The sequence below is a fragment of the Pelodiscus sinensis genome, chromosome 15 (genome assembly GCF_049634645.1).
Source record: "Pelodiscus sinensis isolate JC-2024 chromosome 15, ASM4963464v1, whole genome shotgun sequence".
Classification (NCBI taxonomy): domain Eukaryota; kingdom Metazoa; phylum Chordata; order Testudines; family Trionychidae; genus Pelodiscus; species Pelodiscus sinensis.
This window is the reverse complement of record NC_134725.1, coordinates 7,974,640-7,995,883: the sequence shown is the minus strand read 5'-3', so window position 1 is coordinate 7,995,883 and position 21,244 is coordinate 7,974,640. Positions and strand designations below refer to the sequence as shown.

Sequence of the window (21,244 nt, the reverse complement as noted above, 5' to 3'; positions counted from 1 at the left end):
TCTCCATCTGGAGGGGGGAGCTTGCGCCCTTAAGTACGTTGCACAGGGGGTAGACTGAGGCGGGGGGCTCACGGGGCCCCATCCTCCGGCCAGAGGGGGGCGCTCATGCCCGTAAACCCGCCACCCCCCCCCCCTTCCGTTCACTCTCACCTCTTGTTCGTCCCTGGTTCTGCAGCTTCCCCCTTTCCTCCCTGGAAGGGTCTCGTTTCATGAATTCATGTCTCCCGAGCTGAGAAGGGGAGTGGGATGGAAGCGGGCGGGGAGAGGAACTGCCAGTTGTTCAGCAGCTTGGTGCCAGCTAATGACTGTGGCTGACCATAATTGCAGGGGTGGGAGGGATGCCGTGGGTCCGTCATGCAGACGGGACAAGCAAGGCCAGGTTTGCGGGCTGAGCCGTGTTCTCTGCAGCTCTCTTAACAATGGCATTTACTTCAGCAGGTGTCAGAGCTTCTATGCGCAGGGTCCCTGCAGGGGGCTGTCCTGCGGCCAGTTCAGACAGCGTCAGGCACCAGGCAGATTTAGAGAGTGAAAGTTTCGTGCTTAGAGAAGGACAGCTAGGGTCCCTGGAAGCCGTTCTTCCCCACAGGTAACGGGCGTCGGACGCAAGCGAGGATGGAGTCCTGTGTTCAGTTCCCTGCCCGTGGGTAGGGCTAAGGGGAGCGTGGTGCAAAGGTTGAGTCTTCCCACACCAGCCCTGGCCTTGTATTGACATCTGCATCGGGGCACAGAGATGTGAAATGCTACATGAGAATTGCACTGGGGGTGGGGGGCGTGCAGGGATTTGTCAGAGAAGGTACAAATCCACCCCACCCGCCCCCGTCTGAACAGGGTGCAGCATCCGAAATGCTTGCCCAGCTCGTTCCTCACAGTCTGTCCAGACTGGGATGGGCCCGGCCTCCATCCTGACAGCCGGGTTTGTGGAGCCCGGGAATCCTCCTGAAGCAGCCTTTGGAGCTGCACAGCAGTGGGACCAGTTTGCACCCTGCAGCAGGCTTCTGCAGCCGGCCGCCCCTGAACTCCCGCGGTGCTCTGTCCCTTTCAGTGCCAGGGTTTCTGTCGTGGGTGCAGGCTTTCCCCTGCTGGTTTTTGCAGCTCATGAGAGGCAAAAATGCCCTGGTTCCACCCTGATGGTACCTAGCCATAGATGCCACAGAGCAAATGTCATGAAGCTGCTTCTGTTTACCGACCTGCAGGATAAAATAGAAGCCACAACCTCCAAATCCCAGCCCTTCTTCTCCGTTCTTCCTACTATTTGTATAATAACAGCATTTATCAAATACTGTGCACTTAATTCTCACAGAAGCTCTATTAGATAGGGAAGTGTTATTTCCCCCATTTTACGGATGAGGGTACCAAGGCATGGGGAGGTCACATGACTTGCCATGGGCACAGAGAGGGTCAGTGTCAAGGTTGGAACAAGAACTCAAAACTTTGGATTCTCAACCGCCTGCTGAAATGTCTTCTGGCAGTTTCCTGTCTTTCCCCGCAGGCCTGGTGCCTGCGGCTCTTGCCAGGACTGGCATTTAAAGATCACATGCTGCCTCGTTTGGGATTGCCCAGGCCTGGGGATTGTAGCAGGCACAGAAGGGCAGGGCTGCAGGCCGAGTGCTAAGATTCATTTCGTCTTAAATAGCAACGAAAGGTCAAGAGGGATCACAGCGGGGAGCCGCTGGTGACGTGATAGTTGGATGTAAAACTGCGTTCTGTTTCTAGAATGAATCATATTTATTTTTAACATATGTTCTGCTGTTGGGTGAAATGCCTGGTAAATGGCTCCTTGTTGCAGTCCGTGACTTGGATACATAACCAGTGTCAAGAAGCCATATGCCATTAGTTTCCTCCTCTTATCCCTGCTGCTACTGCTGCCCATTGACTTATTACCTGTTTTGGTTCCTCCCGGGAGTGTCCTGAAATTGGCACACGATGTAGATTTTTGAAAAGTGACTTAGGCATTTAGGGACTAAGGGGCTCCTTAGTCACTCAGGTGCTTTTGAAAATGCTGCCCATAAAGACTGGGGAAACCACAGAGGATTGTCCTTAATTGTTATGGGCTAAACCTCAGTGGTCATCTGGCCCAATGGTGAGAGGAAATATCTTTTTGCTTGGTGGGCCACTGTAGCTGCAGCTAATAGTTGCCTTAGAGGAAAAGCTCAGGTTGTTCCCACTCAATAATAATAATAGTAGTAAATAAGAATAATATCGTATATTGCACCTTCTCTCTGAGGATCTCAAACATTAAAAGAGCCTCTTAAACACCCTCTAAGTCAGTGTTTCTTTAACTGGGTTCTGCGGCATGCTGATGTGCCGCGGAGAACAACAGATTTCAAAATGGCAGCCCTTAAAGGGGCAAGCAACCTTTTTTTCCTCAATAACTTTCCCCCGACACTTTTTTTCCCTCAATAACTTTCTCCCTTGCCCTTTTTCCCCTGCAACCTTTTTTTTTTTTTTTTTTTTTTTTTTTTTGGCTCAACAAAAAATCCTTGGTGTTCCTCATTTAAAAAATATATTGTTTGGTGTTCCTCGGTCTTAAAAAGTTTAAGAAACACTGCTCTAAGTAGAGCCCTGCATGGATACAAAATTGGTATCTGCATCTGCAAAAATGATCTGCAGATACTTACATCAGCATATGTGGATACCTGGGATTATAAAGTGGATATCTGCAGATTTGTAGGGCTCTACTGGTAAAGCAGGTTAAAGACTTTGCTCCCATTTTACAGATGAGAAAAATGAGGCCTAGAGAGGGACGTGACTTATGCTGTCAGTGCCTGGAATGAACTTCCAACCACATGCCCTCTTTACCAGGTCACCCTCTGAGCATTATTGGGTGCTGACAGTTGCGGGGACAGATTTACAGGTCAACCGAGGGAGCCTCAATCTGCTTCTGTTTCATTATAAAGGTGCTCACCCTGACTGGACTCAGCCTGAAAGCTCATTAGAACAACTCCAGTAGATTTCCTGCATCTGTTCATAGTCTGTCGTAAGCCCTTGGACTGCATCCAAATCTGGCTTTGTGGTTTGCAGCAGGGCCCCTTGTGAGATAGGAGTGTGGAGGAGGGATTGGACTATCATCCGCCTGCTTTTACATCTGGTCATGCTGCTGGGGAGGGGGAGTTGGTGCTAGTAAATGCATTGTGCCTCTGTTACGCCATTGCTTGTTCAGACCAGCCTGTCAGGGTCTTCCTCACCTCTTGAGTTGGAAGGGGTGAATTTGTCCCCGCTCATGATTCACGTAGAGCAAAACTCCCAAGTGATGGGCATTTAAAGTAGCAAATCCCACTCACCCTCATGAAGTACGAATACCTGGATCTTCCAGCCAGCATATTGGTTTAGGGCAGGGGTGGCCAACCAGTTAGAGACGATGAGTCAAAATAGCAGTGGAGAGAGTGCAAAGAGCCATGCATTATATATTTATTTATATCTATCTATAGATAGACAGACATAGTACGCAAGATGTAGTGATAAAAATAACATTACAGGACATTTTGGACAAAAAACAATAGAAAAGTCTCTAGTCACTTAAAAAATTCACAGACAGTCCATAGATCTTCAGAGAACTTGACAAGGAACAAACATCAGAAACTTTAAAAATACAGTAATAGTCCTACACTAAAAAAAAAGCATCCCCACCATGTATTTTAAATTTAACACGACTGCCCTATTATGTCCTGTGAGTTTTTAAAAATTAAACTGAACTGAGAAGTAAATTAGCACAACCTGAAGTGCCTGTTTCACTCCAACTGGTTGATCTCAGGTATGGCTTCCTCATTTTTTTTTATTTATGAAGATTATGACTTTTTTATAGTTCTAAAAATTCAAATATGACCGGTTCAAAAACAATAAGGGAGAGACTCATGTCTCAGAAGAATTGCTTCAGCCTGGCAAACAATAGCCTTTGAATTTTCTTTAAAGAAACTCTGTGTAGACCAGCTACATGCTGATTCTTTTTTTGCCCTGGAATTTAAATATGACATCTGTGTTGGCTGCCTTATTCTGCATCCGTGAAGACTTTGAGTTTAAGGTGCTTCAGTCCCCCCACCCCCGCCCTGCTCTAACCCAATCCCTTTCCTCTCTCCCAGAGCCAGGCACACCCCCCCCCCCCCACTCTAAACCAATGCCTGGGTTCTGGAGTTGCCCCCATGCGCTTCTCCCTCCAGGCACTGGGGCACGTGTGCAGAGTGGCTGGACATGAGAAGTCCAAGTGCGTAGCTCAGAACTAGCAAGAGCCGCATGCCGGTCAAGAGCTGCTGGCTGGCCACCTCTGGTTTAGGGCATAGAAATACTTGGACGCTCATTGAAAATTGTGGATGTTGCTTGCATCATTGGGAGCCTGACTCAGGCTGCCTGGGATGCTTCTGGCAAGGGGTCCTCTGCTCTGCATCTGCTATAAGCCGAATGACAGAGCGGGGTGTGCCTGGGAGCAGCGAGGACAGAGCTGCTAACACAGCAGCCAGGATCTGGAGCTACTTCTGACAGGAGAGAAAGGGAGAGATGCAGTCGTCTTATCTGCCGGGACTCACCACCTCTCTCCCTCGCTCACGCTGCTGGGCTCTGAGCATCGCCAGCATTTCTGGTGCCCCTAGGTGGGACCCCGGGAAAAGCCCAAAGGTGAAATCTGGATGCGGAGCAAGTGGCAGGCTGAGATTTGAGATTCTCTGCCAGGCCTTGAAAGACCGCACGGGTGGCACGAAGGATGTTGTGGCTAGTTCCAGAAGCTGTGTGTTTTGACTCTAAAACCATTGTTTTTATACTATTCTCAAGGACAGACACAGTCCTTGGTAAATGTCTCCTTGCTGTAGCGTGTGTTCTGGGTACATAAGCAAAATCAGAACCCCTACGTACCAGTCCCCTCAAGCACTCCTGGTAGTGACAGTGCACCTGCTCCAGGATCTGTTTACTCAGTCCAGTCTAGGAGGGAGCGTGGGTTTATATAGTGCTCGCCATTATGTGCCCCAAACCTTCTCCTGCAAATGCCGCCCCCGGCCTGCAGTGAGGAGGCTATTGTAAATGGTCAGTGGTGAACGACTGCAGCAGGAACACCCAAGAGGCCCCCGATTGCCAGGTGACCTAATTTGTTCTCATGGGTTGTTTTGTTTTTTTTCAGTTCCTCTCAGGCTGCGCTTGGCAAGTCCCAGTGCCCACTTGTTTCCACATCCCATCTGGAGGAAATCCAGAGCTTGGGACACAGCCAGGTAAGAGAATGTACTCAGACTACAAAGGAAGAGACATCTGGGGCGTAATGCTCTCCAGCTGCAGCTGGGGAGTGTGCAGTAGAGATCCTGTCCTTTAACCACAGCCCATCCCATCGCTGTCAGTCGTCATTGGGATGTGCTTGAAAAAGGCAGACAAGTATTCTAGTTCTAGGCTTTTCTGCCAGAGGTGAATCTCCCCTGGCTAACATTCTCAGTGTTGGCTGCCTCAAATTAGTCACCAAAGTAAACACATAACTTAGGGCTTGATGTGGATAGGTGCTGAGTGTTCATAGTTCCCATTTGTTTTCAGAGCTGAGCTCCTGTGTTGGGTGCTAGGATCTTTGGAAAGTCTGGCCCGAAGTTTCTCAGTGGGAGCTGCAGGGTGCTGAGTTCTTTGGGGCGATTCAGCCACCTGCGGAAGGGCTTGCTGTTTCAGCCAGAGCCTTTGGCAAAGGTGGCGTTGAATGTCTCAGGCAGGGGTCTCGAACTCATAGCCCATGAGCCGCCTGCACGTCAAGCAGTTCCACAGTCTGGCACTTGCCAGGCTGCTGGCATGTGAGTCCCACTAGGCATTTAGGCTGGATTAGCGCCTGATTGCATATTAAAGATATCGATTCACGTCCTAGCAATTTCTTCTTTTAATGCCTAGAGACAGCTCTCTGCTCCAAGGTCTCCAAACTCAAGCTAGGCAAGTTGTCAGAGGCCAATTCCCTGGGCAGTGTTGACCAAATACTCTACTAGAGAGGGATTTTCTTTCCTGTATAGTGCTTATCCACCCTTCAGTAAATGAATCGTGTGTCACTGTAGCTGCTGATCCTGCAGCCCATATTATTATAACATAAGAATGGCCAGACTGAGTCAGACCAAAGATCCGTCCATTCCAGTATCTTGTCTGCCAATAGTGGCCAATACCAGGTGCCCCAGAGGGAGTGAACCGAACCAGTAATGATCAAGCCATCTCTCTTCTGCCATCCATCTCCACCCTCTGACATACAGAGGCTGGGGACACCATTCCTACCCATCCTGGCTAATAGCCATTGATGGACTTAACCTCCATGAATTTATCTAGTTTTCTTTTAAACCCAGTTATAGTCCTAGCCTTCACAACCTCCTCAGGCAAGGAGTTCCACAGATTGACCATGCGCTATGTAAAGAAGAACTTCCTTTTATTTGTTTTAAGCCTGCTGCCCATTAATTTCATTTGGCCCCTAGTTCTTATATTATGGGAACAAGTAAATAACTTTTCCTTATTCACTTTCTCCGCACTACTCGTGGATAAACATATCATTTAACTCACTCTTTGTGCCCATTATGGAAGGTCTGCACAGAACTGCGTACTTCAAACCACCGTAGATTGTGTATAGAGGCGGTCCCTGACTTACGCGGATCCGACTTATGTCGGATCCGCAGTTACGAACGGGGCTTGCCCCGGAGGACACGGACTGCGGGACCTCGCGGTCCTGCCGCCCGTGTACTCCGGGGCTTTCTCCGCGTCTCCCTGGTCTGCAGACCAGGAAGGCGCGGAGCAAAGTCGCGGAGGGGCTCGGGCAGCGGGGCAGCCCAGGTGCACCTGGGCTGCCCCGCTGCCCGAGCCCCCCCACGGCTTTGCAAAGCCTCGGGGAAGCCAGCAGCGGGACAGCCCAGACATCCCGCGGCTGTCCCGCTGCTGGCGTCCTCAGAGGCTTTGCTCCCCGTCTCCCTGGTCTGCTGGTCTGCAGACCAGGGAGACTGGGAGCAAAGCCGCGGAGGACCCAGGCGGCGGGACCGCAGTGCGTCTCGGTCCGCCGCCCGCGTCTTCCTGGTCTGCTGGGGCGGGGAAGGGGGGGTGCAGCTAGTACGCCCCCTCCCCCTCCCAGCAGACTAGGCTTTTCTCCGGACGCCTGTGGCAGAGCAGCTGGGGCGCTGCCGGTTGGTCCCACAGCGCCGCTCTGGGCTCTACTGGAGCAACCCAGCAGCACCCCAGCTGCTCTGCCCCAGGTGTCCTGATTCAGCCGCTGCTGGTCAGTTTCAGTAGCGCCGAGGAGAGGAGCGGCGCTACTGGAGCGACCCAGCAGCACCCCAGCTGCTCTGCCCCAGGCGTCCCCAAGTCAGCTGCCGCTGAAACTGACCAGCGCTGACTCCAGGAAGCCCCAGGCAGAGTTGCTCTGCACCAGGCTTCCTGGAATCAGCTGCTGATCAGTTTCAGCAGCAGCTGACTTGGGGAAGCCTGGGGTTCTTAAGTTGATTCTGTATGTAAGTCAGAACTGGCGGTCAGTTTCAGCAGCGGCTGAATCTGGACGCCAGTTCCGACTTACATACAGATTCAACTTAAGAACAAACCTACAGGCCCTATCTTGTACGTAACCCGGGGACTGCCTGTACTTAAAGGGTACACACTAGGGATGTTAGTGTATAGTTGTTTGAATGATTAACCGATAAGCCTGTATCCAAGGATACAGAAGTGGGAGGTGAGGTGGGAGCTGGTGCATGTGGGGAGCTGGCTTTTAAGCTGCTCCAAACAAGTACCAGATCCCGTGGAGCCGCCTGCCCCTTCCCCCTCCTCCCACTCTCCCAGCCATGCTGCTGTCTCTGATAGGAAGAGGCATCAGTGCGGAGGGTGAGGGGGCAGGTAGGAGCCGGTGCAGGTGGGAAGTTGTCTTTTAAGCCAGCTCTCCATGTGTACTGGCTCCACAGAGCTGCCTGTCCCCTCCCACCGCACACTGCTGCCTCTGTATCTGAGGCAGCAGCATGGAGGGTGTGGGGAGAGAGCAGGTGGGATGCCAGAGCAGCCTCTGTCTGCGGGGAGGTGGACTCCCTGAGGACAGGGGCTGTTGCCGCCCTGTGTGGCTGCCTATTTTTAAACCTGCTTCCCTTGTGAACCAGTTCTGCCTGCCACCCTTTGCTCCTGCTTCCAATACAGCGTCATCGGTGCAGGATGGCAGGAGGCTGCCAGGGAGTGGAGCTGGGAGCAGACTGGCTGCTGGCCGTGCTCCCAGGGGAGAGTATTGTAGTAACAGCGTAACCGCTAAAAATTGTTGTGGCTACACAATTACGAAAATAAATAACATCCAACATCCCTAGTACGCACCTTCCAAGATCAGCTGTATGGTGTGAATTAGGGATGTCATATAGTAAATGGTAAACTGATATGTATTAGTCTTACCGTTAATATATTGTAGTTAACGTTTCGTTGGGGCTGAGGAGAGGTGTCATGTGATGGGGGGAGGAGGCAGGGTGCTGTAGAAGTGGAATTTTCCCAGTCTCTGAGTTCTAATGTTACTGTGGCAACTCTGTTGTCAGGAAGGGAAACAAGGGGCATGTAAGGCTTCCCCCATGTGTGACTCCACCCTCCTGCCTGAGGTAGTGTCCAGCCAGGTGGAGGGGTGCCCCCCCTGCAGAAAGAGTGTGATGTGTGTCTGCCTCACCGAGCCAAGGTCTATCCCTGCTCCCACAACTGCACAGCTCAGACTGTTGCAGCTTCAACCTCAGGAACCTCTGTGTGCTTGGTGTGGCTGTGTCTGAGCAGCCAGCTTCCCATGGCTGCCGTATGGGCTGGGGCTCCGGGGATCACTGTCCCCATCTGCACACTGCCTCCTGTTTGCCATGTATCTGCAGATGCTTTCGAAGGACCCAGTTAAGTCAAAAATAACATATCTGAAGCACAAATCTTCACTAAAGTGCTAGTATGACCTCTGCAGAGTGACAAAGATAATATAGGAAGGAACAATCCACTTAGGAAGGAACAGTCAGTTTCACACATACAGAATGGGAAGCGACTGTCTAGGAAGGAGTACGGCAGAAAGGGATCTAGGGGTTATAGTGGACCACAAGCTGAATATGAGTCAATAGTGTGATGCTGTTGCAAAAAAAGCAAATATGATTCTGGGATGCATTAACAGGTGTGTTGTGAGCAAGACACGAGAAGTCATTCTTCCACTGTACTCTGCGCTGGTTAGGCCTCAGTTGGAGTATTGTGTCCAGTTCTGGGCACTGCATTTCAAGAAAGATGTGGAGAAATTGGAAAGGGTACAGAGAAGAGCAACAAGAATGATTAAAGGTCTAGACCTATGAAGGAAGGCTGAAAGAACTGGGGTTGTTTAATTTAGAAAAGAGAAGATTGAGGGGGGACGTGATAGCCGATTTCAGGTATCTAAAAGGGTGTCATAAGGAGGAGGGAGAAAACTTGTTCATCTTGGCCTCTGGGGATAGAACAAGAAGCAATGGGCTTAAACTGCAGCAAGGGAGGTTTAGGTTGGACATTAAGAAAAAGTTCCTAACTGTCAGGGTGGTCAAACACTGGAATAAATTGCCCAGGGAGGTTGTGGAATCCCCATCTGTGGAGATATTTAAGAGCAGGTTAGATAAATGTCTATCAGGGATGGTCTAGACAGTATTTGGTCCTGCCATGGGAGCAGGGGACTGGACTCAATGACCTTCCAGTCCTTGTATTCTGTGATTCTATGATTTTATGATTCTGTCATATGCGTGAACTTGAAACAAATGTTTAACCGCTATCATTTTAATAGCTTTAGCAGGTACTTTTTAAAAAAGATATTTACATCCCTATTTTGAATCCCCTCCCCTCGTGTCCTTGGCACTTTAGATATGACATTCTTTACAAAATGTTTCTTCTTCCAGTGACTGCTCCTGTCGATTCCAAGTAGGCGTGTGCACAGTGCATGCACACTTGTTGGAAAGCTTTTAACCCGCGGGAGTGGCACTCTCGTGATGCTGAATCTATGCTCCAGCTGGCCGGCCTCTTTTCAGGTCCCTTTTACCACCTGGGACCGTCATTAGAACTGACTGCTTGTAGGGCAAGTGCTTCCCTTTGCGTGTTCAGTAGCTGTTAGTTTGTAGTTCTAGTTTGTCTGTGGAGCTGTAGTTTGTAAATAAGGCAGTCCTCACGAGTGCCCCAGCCTCTGTATGCAACACGGTGCCAACAAAGGTCTCTGGCCTGAGATACCATCGGCACTAGTGCTCCCCAGCACCACGGGCTGCAGAGACGACCAAGCACTGCCGTCACACTCCAGCGCAGGAAGCCTGATCAGGGACACACTCTCGTGCTGAAGACAATTGTACCAGGGGCAAGGCAGCAGTGTGCCCTACGTAGGGACACTACGCGACGAGAGCGCAGGAATCGACACTGATCGCTTTGGTCCCATGAAGGGGACCCTCAGTTCCTGCACCCAGCAATGCCCCTGAAAGGCAGGGCCCGGTGGAGGAGTTGGAGCTGCCCTCCACACTGACACGTTTGAAGCTTCCAGGGATCTGATTGCTATGACGACCCTCCAGTCCCCAGCAGGCAGAGACAAGGCTCCATGTAGGGGCAAACCAGCCAGAGCGAGGTAGTCACCTTCCCCAGCTCGGCACTGTTCCCAGCTTCCCCGTCATGGCACTGTTCAGGGGCAACAGGCACCGGGTTCCAGGTGAGGATCTCCAACACCGTCGAGGCAACAATCACTGTCCCTGATATCAAGAGTGAAGCAGCACCAGACCCCAGCACTAGATCATCGGCCCCAGACCCGTGGCACCGATCCCTGCTCAATCTCCATCATAGTCGAGGTTGGCTTTGTCGGTCTCGGATGCAGACTCCTCCAGCGAGGAAAGTCAGACACCGGTCAGGCAGGCACTGACATGAGGCACTGGAGGTGCTTTGGCCCTCTTGGAGAGCAGTCACCGGCACTGTGGCCCTTTTGGATCCCCTAGGCATGCCAGCAGGCCTGGGGGACGCTTTCCAGGGAGTCCTGGTTGGTGCCCTCTGAACGTCGAGGGCCCCAACCACCGCAGACCAACCTTGGCCTTGGGTTCTGAGATACTGCCGTCACAAGGCCCATCGAGGCCATCATGACATTGGCCAGTGCTGAGGCCTTTGGCACTGGTCAGGAGGACCAAGACAGCTAGAAAGTCATGAAGACCCGGCACCAACTCTGGCCTCATCATCTCAGTCCTTGGGTGAGGTAGTGGCTCTGGCCATGGGACCACCCTGAGTGACCACAGAGCTGCTACCCAAGATGGCCTGCAACATGGGATGATAGGCAGAGGAGATGGCTGAATCTGAGGATGCCCTGTGAACATCTTGGCACTGGAGGGGCCACCCAGGGAAACTCTGCTGCTGATTACAAAAAGATCCAGAGCAACATTAAGATTGCGGCAGAGCCCTGCGTCTGTCCCACCTACCGCTAGAGGCGTTGAGCAGAAGTACTTCATGCTCTCTGATCGGTATAAGTACCTCTGCTTGCCCGCTCGGTCCTGCTCCTTACTGGTGGTTGCGGTTAATGCGAAGGAGACCTGGGGGTGGCGGGGGCCGACTTCTAAATCAGACTAAAAATGGATGGACCCATTCAGTAGAAAAGTCTGCTCAACTGGCGATCTGCTTCTGATCAGCAAGCTAGTCTCAGTCGACAGAACGTCCACTCTGGGGCCTCCTTGGTGAAGTTTAAGGAGCTGACTCCACCTGACACCAGAGCTGAATAGTTGCTGAAGGAAAGTCAGGGGTACAAATCTTTTTACAGGCCTCACTGGACGCCGTGGACTCTTGCCACACACACATTTTCTTCCAGGACAGCCGTGAGGAGGGGCTCATGTTTTCAGGCATCTGGATTGCCCCTGAAAGTGCAGCAAAATCCATCAGGACCTACCATTTGACAGGGCAGGCCTGTTGTCAGACCAGACTTCAGGCGGTACAGCTTAATAGACTCCCAGGCAACCATGAAATTTTTGGATGTGCACACCCTGGCAACCCCCCCACACACATCTCAAGCTGCAACAAGAGCAGCAATGCCCATCTCCTCCTCAGCTGAGCCAGGACGTCTATGAAGGAAGAGCAGGAAGGATTATTATGTTGGCAGATGATAACAAGATGGGAGGGGTTGCAAGTGCTTTGGAGGAAAGGGTCATAATTCAAAATGATCTGGACAAACTGGAGAAATGGTCAGAGGTAAACAGAGTGAAGTTTAATAAGGACAAATGCAAAGTGCTCCACTTAGGAAGGAACAATCCTTTTCACGCATACACAATGGGAGGTGACTGTCTAGGAGGGAGTACTGCAGAAAGAGATCTAGGGGGCATGGTGGACCACAAACTAAATATGAGTCAATAGTGTGATGCTGCTGCAAAAAAAGCAAACATGATTCTGGGATGCATTAAGAGGAGTGTTGTGAGCAAGACAAGAGAAGTCATACTTCTGCTCTTCTCTGTTCTGATTAGGCCTCAATTGGAGTACTGTGTCAAATTCCTATCACCACACTTCAAGAAAGATGTGGAGAAATTGGAGAAGGTCCAGAGAAGAGCAACAAGAATGATGAAAGGTCTAGAGAACATGATCTATGAAGGAAGACTGAAAGAATTGGGCTTGTTTAGTTTGGAAAGAAGTCTGAGAGGGGACATGATAGGGTTTTCAGGTATCTAAAAGGGTGTCACAAGGAGGAAGGAGAAAAATTGTTCATCTTGGCCTCTGAGGATAGGGCAAGAAGCAAGGGGCTTAAACTGCAGCAAGGGGGGTTTAGGCTGGACATTAGGAAAAAGTTCCTAACTGTCAGGGTGGTTTAACACTGGAGTAAATTGCCTGGGGAGGTTGTGGAATCTCCATCTCTGGAGATATTTAAGAGCAGGTTAGATAGACCTCTATCAGGGATTGTCTAGACCAGTGGTCCCCAACCTTGAGAGGCTGCTGGGCGCCAGGGGGGGTGGCCGTTCGCCTGCCGGGTGCCAGAGGGCGGAGACACATGCACGCCCAGGGGCGGGTGCCCCCCCCCATAACTGTGTGCTCGGGGGCGGGGCCCCCCTGCAAGCGCCGCGCTCCCGGGGCCGGGCCCCCCTCTGCAAGCGCCGCGCGCTGGGGACCGGCGCCCCCTCCAAATGCTGTGCGCCTGGGGTCAGCGCCCCCTCCTCCACCAAGCGCTGCGCGCCAGGGCCGGCACTCCTCCTAAGCGCCGCGCGCCTGGGGCCGGCGCTCCCTCCCCAAGCGCCACGCGCCCGGGGCCAGCGCCCCAGGCACAAGTGGCCAATTCGTGGCGCTCCCGGGGCCGGCGCTTACCATGCACCCAGGACGGCTCCAGCACGATGCATGCACCACATGCCCGGGGCCAGGCCAGCCCCAAGCACTTGGCGGTCGCACACAAATGGCACCATGTTGGGGACCACTGGTCTAGACAGTACTGGGTCCTGCCATGAGGGCAGGGGACTGGACTTGATGACCTCTCAAGGTCCCTTCCAGTTCTATGATTCTATGAATGGCAGGCACAAACCTTCCCATCCCCCACTCAGGTAGGACCAGGTCCCAACCAAATAATCATGGGGCTCAAGGCAGGGCTTTTGAAGGTGTGGGCAAGGTGTGGACACCAGCTACCATACTGCATCCTTCCTTCCCCCTGTTTCTTGAATCCTCTGTCCCACTTCTGCCATGCTTGGTCCTATATAACATCAGTCTGCTGGGTTCTGATCTGGTCGCCTTCATCACCCTGACCTCCTCCTGTCCTTTCACCTCATGGCCTGGAAGCTGCCTGGCTAAACCCCGTGGAACTCTGGTGCTCAGAGCTAGTAAGAGAAGTCCTGTTCAGCAGCAGAAAACCCTCCCTGTGGCCACATGCTTATCAAAGCCGGAAAGGTTTATACATCACACATCTCCACTCAAAAGCTTCCATAGCACGTATCCTGGAGTACTTACTGCTCCTGAAACCACATGGTCTTGCAGTGTCGTCTATCAAACTCCACCTTGCAGCCATTTTGGCTTTCCACTCAGGATCAGCCGAGTTTTTCATCTTCACCAACTCCATGCTTGGATGCTTCCTCAAAGGTCTGGAGTGGTTATAACCACAAATTAGACAACATATCCTCTGTGGGTTCTTAACCTGGTCCTCTCCAGATGAATGAGTTCCCCTTTTGAATCACTGGCAACTTGCTGCTCCCTTTTCTACCTGTGATGGAAATTTGCCTTGCTGCTCACCATTACCTCAGCAAGGAGGATGTCAAAGTTAGAAGCCCTTACTACCAAACCGTCTCCCCCGCCCTCCGCACACACACTTGATTTTTCATAAGGAGAAGGTGCAACTCAAACCTCACTTGGGCTGCTTTTCAAAGGGTGTGTCCAATTTCACACCAACTCAGACATGTTTCTTCCTGTCTTCTGCCTAAGTCTCATGCGAATATTGGAGACCGGAAACTCCACTTGCTGGATGTTCGGTGGGTGCTAGCCTTTTATATCAAGCGCTTGAAGTTGTTTTGAAAGTCAGAGCAGCTGTTCTTGATGGTTGCAGCATAGATGCAAGGACATCCCGTTGCATCTCAGACGCTCTCATCATGGATCACCTCTTGCATCTGAACGTACTAGAAGTGAGCCAAGATTTCAGCCTGGCATGCTCCATTGGCAGCATTCTGGCCAAGGTCCTGATACAAGAGGTCTGCAGGGTGGCATTACGGTCCTCAAGGCATACATTTACCCGTCATTATGCCATCATCCAGCACACCAGAGGGGATGCAGCATTCAGTAGAGCAGTGCTCCAGTCAGTCACTCCATAACTCCAACCTCACCACTTAGGTAGGGCTTGGAAGTTACCTACTTGGAATTGATATGAGCCATCACCTGGAGAAAAAAGTTACTTGCCTTCTTGTAACAGTTATCCTTCAAGATGTGTTGCTCATTTCCATTCCAGTACCCATCCTCCCACACCTCTGTGGGAGTAGCCAGCAAGAAGGAACTGAGGAGGATCCAGGTTGGCAGGAGCATATATTCAGTGTAATGAAGGCACTAATCTAGGGGCTTCCACTGCTGACTCCATGGGAACTGTTAAGGAAAAAGTTTCCAATGACTATTCACGTGGTGCACACACACCTAAATGGAATGGATCTGAGCAGCACATCTCTAAGAACAACAGTTACGAGAAGGTAACTGTTTTTTTACTGCCGTTGAAAAGGGATTCTTCTCCTCTCTCTTCTCCCCCATAACAGCCATATTTTAGAAGCAGAAAGAAAAGCTGCAACAGTAAATAGTCAACAAAACAAACAAAGAAGTTCATTTCCTTACTAGGTGACTTGCTTTTTAACACTGATTTTTAAGGCAGCAGCATCCCTGAGGATGATAGTAAAAAAAATATACAATGCCCTGAGAATTGTGGTGACACATTTCTGAAACAGATGATGATAAACAGCACAACCAAAGAAATTTCCATCTGACATCCATCTTGAACTACCTGTCACATTTATTTCTTGGCCTCGGATTTACTGGCACAGAGAATGCTTAGCATCAGTTTCTGTTTTTCTTATACTGATATAATCTGCTAAAACAAATGTTTTGAAAAGCTATTTTAAAATGTCTTCTAGCTCCATTGTGGGAGACAGCTGCAGCTCTGAAGACAGTAATAGAAAAACCTTTTGAGCCTCTAAGAGTAGCAAGATGAAGATTTTTATCTTGAAAAGTGACCCTTTTTCAATAACATGAACCAGATGATTAGGAAAAGACATTGATGATGAATGAGCCTTTTCTACAATTTCCAGGGCTCTCAATCCTGTAGCTAGAGCTTTCACATTTCTCCCATATGTGAATAAACAGTTTTCCCCTTTCACTCTCTCCATTTCTGTGATGACTTGTCCCATCAGTACTCAGGCAGTAGAACAAGAATTCCTGTTGATTTCAGCTCCCTTTGTACGTATGTGCACCCCCACGCACATCTGTGCTTTTTCCTTCCTGCTCAAACGGAAAACAGACGCTACTCCATACATGGTAACTGCATCCTTAAAGAAAGCCTACAGTGAAGGTTGGGATTATTTATTTTGTCTTTCAGGTGCTGGAGAATCCACTAAGTGACCCCATGAACAGCGATACCTACTGGGCAGCATGGCTACTTTTCGAATTCTCAGTCGGTGGTCGAATGTAACGTGCGCAATGGTACCTTGTATGGTGATCTGCAGTTCTCCTATGACTGCTCTTTTCTTGGCAAAGGAGGCAGTGAGAAAACGCAAGTCGTCTGGGAAAGGAGACCTTTTCTTATGGTTCCAGTTTCATTTGAACTCTAGTTTTATCAAGAGCTTTACAAGCAACAACAAAAGCCATGCTCCCTGATGTTCTTGCAGATCACAGACTTTAACTGGGACAATTTGAAGCTCTTGTAGCCGGTTGCAAGTATTTAGTTATTGGTTCTGTGGAGGTTAAATTGTTCAGGTGATCCCATATTCACAAATATATATCTGGACAAGGGTCCATCTCTTGTTATTGATGAAGTTGTGTAAAAAGCCCCTTAGTTCAAAGGGAGTAGTCAAACCTAAAGAATGTCATCTAGAGTGTGGATGCCCTGTGGACTTGTTAGGGATTGAGAATTTGAAAAGCTGATACAAAGTTATCTCCTCCCGTTGCTGTGGTTCACCTCTTCCGTGAATTCTGGGGCACTCCAAATCCCATAGTGCTGCAGCCCACACATTTTGGAGCACTCTAGAATTGATAGCACCCAATAAAAGTGAATTATAGAGGATGAGATGGGGAAAGCCAGTGTGTCTGGGCTAGGAGTAGGTGGATCACAGATTTGTTATGAAGTTGAGAGGGTGGGGCCATCTGAACCCTTTCCATCCATACTTTGAAGCCCCGTCTCTAAATGGACACAGGCTTTGCAACTGGGCCAACGGTTGCCTTTCCTGCAGTCTGCAGAATACGGAGACTTGAGGCCTGATTCTCTACTTCTTTGCACTTGCACCTGCATGGAGTGAATGTAGAATGCTGCCGTTTGGATTTGTAACCTGGCTTTTGCATTTATTTTGCAGGAACAAATCATTGCTTGAGGTGCAGGGCACTGGAGAAGCAGGTCCTGCATGTCCCCAACTGCCTTGCAAAGTAGCTTTTGGGTTGTGTAGCCCCACATGCCTTCAGGCTGCAGGAGTATGTGGCCTCTAATAGAAACTGGTAACTGTATTCAGCTCAAGTCTAATACCCTGAATTTTGGGCACGTGAGAGGCTCCTCACAGCTTTGATCAGAGGAGTACACTAACAGTTCCTCTGTCCAGATATTTTTCCCCAAGCCTGTTATGCTTCTGTTCCTTCTCCATTGCTTTTTTTTTCAACTTATCACAGATCAGGAACACTACACTTTTCCTTGTATCTCATCTTGGGGCTAGAAAATGGAAATTGTGAGAGAAAATGGGTGAGGCGGCTGAATTTCCCCCAGGCCTAAAAACGCTCAGGGGTAAATCATTGTTTAACTTGTTAAGTATTTACCACAATTGTGTATTTTTTTTAAAAAAGATCCTGGATCACAAAAGAGTCCAGGCTGGGGGTTCACTGATGAAAACGTGATGCCTATATTGACTCTCTTGTAATGAAGTAAGTTTGCAAATAAAGGTTATGAATGGACATTTCTCTCCTTGGCTTATTTTCTGCAAAGTTGACTATTAAGTGGTTATAAAAAGAATATTTTTAAAAGGCATAATTCTACCAGGCCTCAAGCACGTTTGTGCTGGGAAGCTGCCCGCTATGGGCAGTGCAGGAAGTTCTTGGAAGTCCATCTCTATGGTTTTTCCCTAAGCATCAGTATCTGCACTGGAACTTGATTGCTTTTTCCAGCTTGGCTGCCAAACTTTCTGAATCTGAGACACTTTGGAGGGGTCTACTTGAGATACGGGTGGCTGGGTTTTTTTTTTTTTTTTAATGAGGGGGATTGAAATGAATTGGAGTATATATGTAGTCAGGAGGAGAGCAGTCTTTTGATGTAATGGAGGCCAAGGGCCTCTTTCAAATCATTTTGAAAAGTGTTTTTCACAGATTGGTTTTGTGCTGTCCTTTTCAGCACTGTTTAGTTCAACCATCCCTCTCTTGTGTAAAACAGCTTTGCAGCACAGAAGGGCTGCCACAGGCCACATGTTATTCTTGAAAACTACATAAATAATAAAATGCAGAGGAGAAAATGCGGGTCCCTTTAGAGAGTTGATGTTTCAAAGCAAGTCCCAGTCTCGCTTCCTTCTGCCTCCTGATTGGGTATGGATCCTGGTCTGCCTTTAGCAACAGATACAAATAGATCCATCTCCTTTGCAATTGGCTGTAGCACGCAATTGAGCCATAGCAACAGCAGAAGATGGCTCTGTCTGACAGATACCCAGGGCTGCAGTATCTTACAAGAATACAGCAATGGGCACTTCCCTTGTGCATCTAATATTCAGGAAGCAAATGAATAACTAAGCATATTCTGGAGGAGATGCTGGAATCGTCACACGACATGGAAAAATAAGCACACAGGCCCAGAAGCTGCGTCTAAGAGGCATTTCCAGTGTGAACAAAGGCATTTCCAGTGTGCGCTGTGATCACAGTGACACTGGTGTAAAATCCAGAGTTGATTTTGCCTAATGTTATCGTTTAGAAGGGGCACTGGTAAAGGGTAAAGAGAAGGCCTTTTATCACTTATCCCAGCAGAATGATCTTCCACTGTCATTCTGTGGTATGGGATGGAAGGTTCATTTCACTGTTACTGAACAGAGAGTGATACCTTCAATTACAGGGAAAATTATGCCTGTGCTGTAGTGAGGCATATTTCTGGCACCTTCCTCTGAAACATCTAGTATTGGCCACTGTTGAACAGAACCCTGGATTATTAAGACCGATCCTATATAGCAATTCCTATGTTCTTCTTAAAGACACCTGTAGTGGGTTGGAGTGGCAGCCCATTGACCGCAAGGGGGATCCACCCCTCCCTGAGCCTTGGTGGGCAACAGCTGGTCCTAACGAAGCACCTGACCTTCAATCAGGAGGAGGGGCCAGGGAGATTAAAGGCCTGCCAAAGAGGCCAGAAAGGCACCAGAAGCCTCTATTCTGTGCTCGCCGGAGGAGTATGACACAATGGAGGCTGAGAACTGGCCCAGGCCACCAGGTCTGCGGCCCCTAGGGGACCCAGCTGGACTCCCTGCCTGGCCCGAGCTGCCGACACATCGGAGCCCAGAAGACTCGCCCGAATCCAAGTGCAGCCTCAGGGGAGTTTGGAAGTAGCCCAGGGAAAGCTGATGCTTTGTGAGCAGTGACAGAAATTGGGCAGCGCTGCGGAGCTAGCAGCAGATTTCTCTGCTCGACCAGGGCCCTGGGCTGGGACACGGTGGAGTGGGTGTGCCTTTGTCTCCCCTGCCACCTCACTCTTGGGTGGCAACCTCCCCCCCCTTCCCCCCCCCCCGCGCCTTTGCTGTGCCTGAATTGCAACCAACATCCACTGCTGCTGTGCCATGAACAAAGGCCTGGCCTTAGACTGTCTGTCTGCTGCCATGAACCAGGGTTTGGCTTTGGAACTCTTTACTGTTTGTTTGTTTGTTTGTTTGTTTGTTTTGTTTTAACTGCTGCCATGCCCTGAGCAAGGGCTTGGCCTAGAACTGCCCTTTGCTTGTGGCCCGCCCTGAACTGAGGCTGGGCCTGTGAACTGCTACTGGTTGCTAACCCCGGACCGAAGCCGGGCTCTTGAACTAGTTACTGTTTATATTTGTTGCCAGCCCCGAACTGAGCATGCCAGGCTACATTGTTGTTTTGAGATACCATCCTTCTTAAATGCTAAAGACAATTTTCCTTTGGTCTCTTGCCTTACAACTGCAGCTCACTGTTTTGCTGGGGGTTTTTTTAAACTATCCGAGAATTTACATGGTTTTATAAGATGCAAGAATGAATCTCAAATCAGCTAAATCCCTATGGCAGGATCATTTGCAGGCATGGGGCGCTACTTCATAGTGAAATGTATGAAATTTGCACTCAAAGCAGGAATAAAACTGCTCTATTTCACAGTTTAATTAAGTTTCCAAATTTAGTACTCATACTTTTCAGAGGACAATTTCATTTTTTAGGTTGTTTCCCAGATGAATTTTTTTCCAGAACTTTATAGCTGATCATTTAAAGCTTGGTCTGTTATACCCAACAAATTAAAAAAAGCGGATTCTTCATATTCATCTGCAAGACACATGAAGTCAGGTAGCTTGAATCAAAACCCCATTCTGGGCTCCAGACAGATTTTACATCCATATAGCCCCAATAATACTGAGTTTTCACAGGAGACTTTGAGGAGGTAAATGCATTTGAATAGGTATGTGGAAAAAACATTCTTGCAGAAAATTTCAGATCTGGCTTTTGACCCAAAAGAGGTGCTCTAAGTGGGGTGAAGTTTAGAGATTTGCTATCATTTCCCCCTCTGTGAACTGGAACTGACTGGTTCCATGGGAAGAATATAAAAAGAAAACAAGTGAGGCAGCACTGTGCATCAGTGATCCCCTATTGCTTGATCAGCCCACCCTACAAAAAGTAATGCTGATAGGAGCTAGTCTTTGAGGGAGAAAGCAGGGAAATTATTTAAATGTTGTTTTCTAGGATTATGTGGGTCAGTATTAAAAAGCATCCACTTTGCATCTCACCTTGTTCTAATTTCCTCTAATTTGCAGCCCAGACTTCTTTCTGTGGCTTTTTAAAGGTTTTGCCTGTTAATACAATACAGTCAGCAGAAACCAAAGGAGAGCAGAACTTAATGGGTTTACAATAGCCTAGCCAGGGAAAAATCCTGCACTACCTGCTGGTGGGTGTGCTAGTAGGAAAACAATCTTCCTCAGCACAGGTCACTTGTGCAACAGCAGGGCAGGACTACAGCCCCACGTTCCCTTCCATGCTAGACCAGCGCTCAGCTAAGCTGCAACAATATGAACTGTGCTGTACCCATTTCCGGAATAGCCAGGTCCTTTCCGTCTCTATGTGTATGCTGTCAATGTAGCAGGCTGTGGATGAATGGGGTCTTCCTGTTCAAAGCAGCAGTCAGAAGTGCTACTGAGCATGTTGAGCTCAGTGGAGCAGCGCATCTGTCCCGTGCTGGCACGGCTGTTATGCCTGCACCCTTGTAACATGGCACAGCCTTGTAAAGGAAAGATTGTGCCCCAAATAGGAAAAAAAAAACAGTTACAGCATTGCTGTGTTAAAATGTGAGTGTGACCCCAGAGAACAAAACTCATCCTCTGCCTATTGACTCTGTTACATGATCATGAAAAAGAGTTGGAAATTTGCCATAAGCAGTGTCTGCGAATCCCATTTACTGTTCGTTCTCCACAACCAAATGCAAGTTCTCCATCCATTTCCAAATGGGCAAGTATTC

At 49.3% G+C, this 21,244-nt stretch overlaps 1 protein-coding gene across 2 annotated transcripts in view; it reads left to right on the top strand.

The window, feature by feature from the left end:
• ANHX (anomalous homeobox) overlaps window positions 1–17,520 on the top strand; it is a 28,918-nt gene extending 11,398 nt beyond the window's left edge. The window contains exons 8-10 of one of the 2 annotated variants that reach the window (XM_075898008.1): window positions 436–586; window positions 5,102–5,189; window positions 15,947–17,520. In XM_075898008.1, the coding sequence (XP_075754123.1) occupies window positions 436–586; window positions 5,102–5,189; window positions 15,947–16,039 (332 nt within the window). In that variant the 3' untranslated portion in view covers window positions 16,040–17,520. The remainder of the gene's footprint in view (window positions 1–435; window positions 587–5,101; window positions 5,190–15,946) is intronic. The other variant, XM_006125433.4, reaches the window with a different exon arrangement.
• Window positions 17,521–21,244: the final 3,724 nt, after the last annotated feature.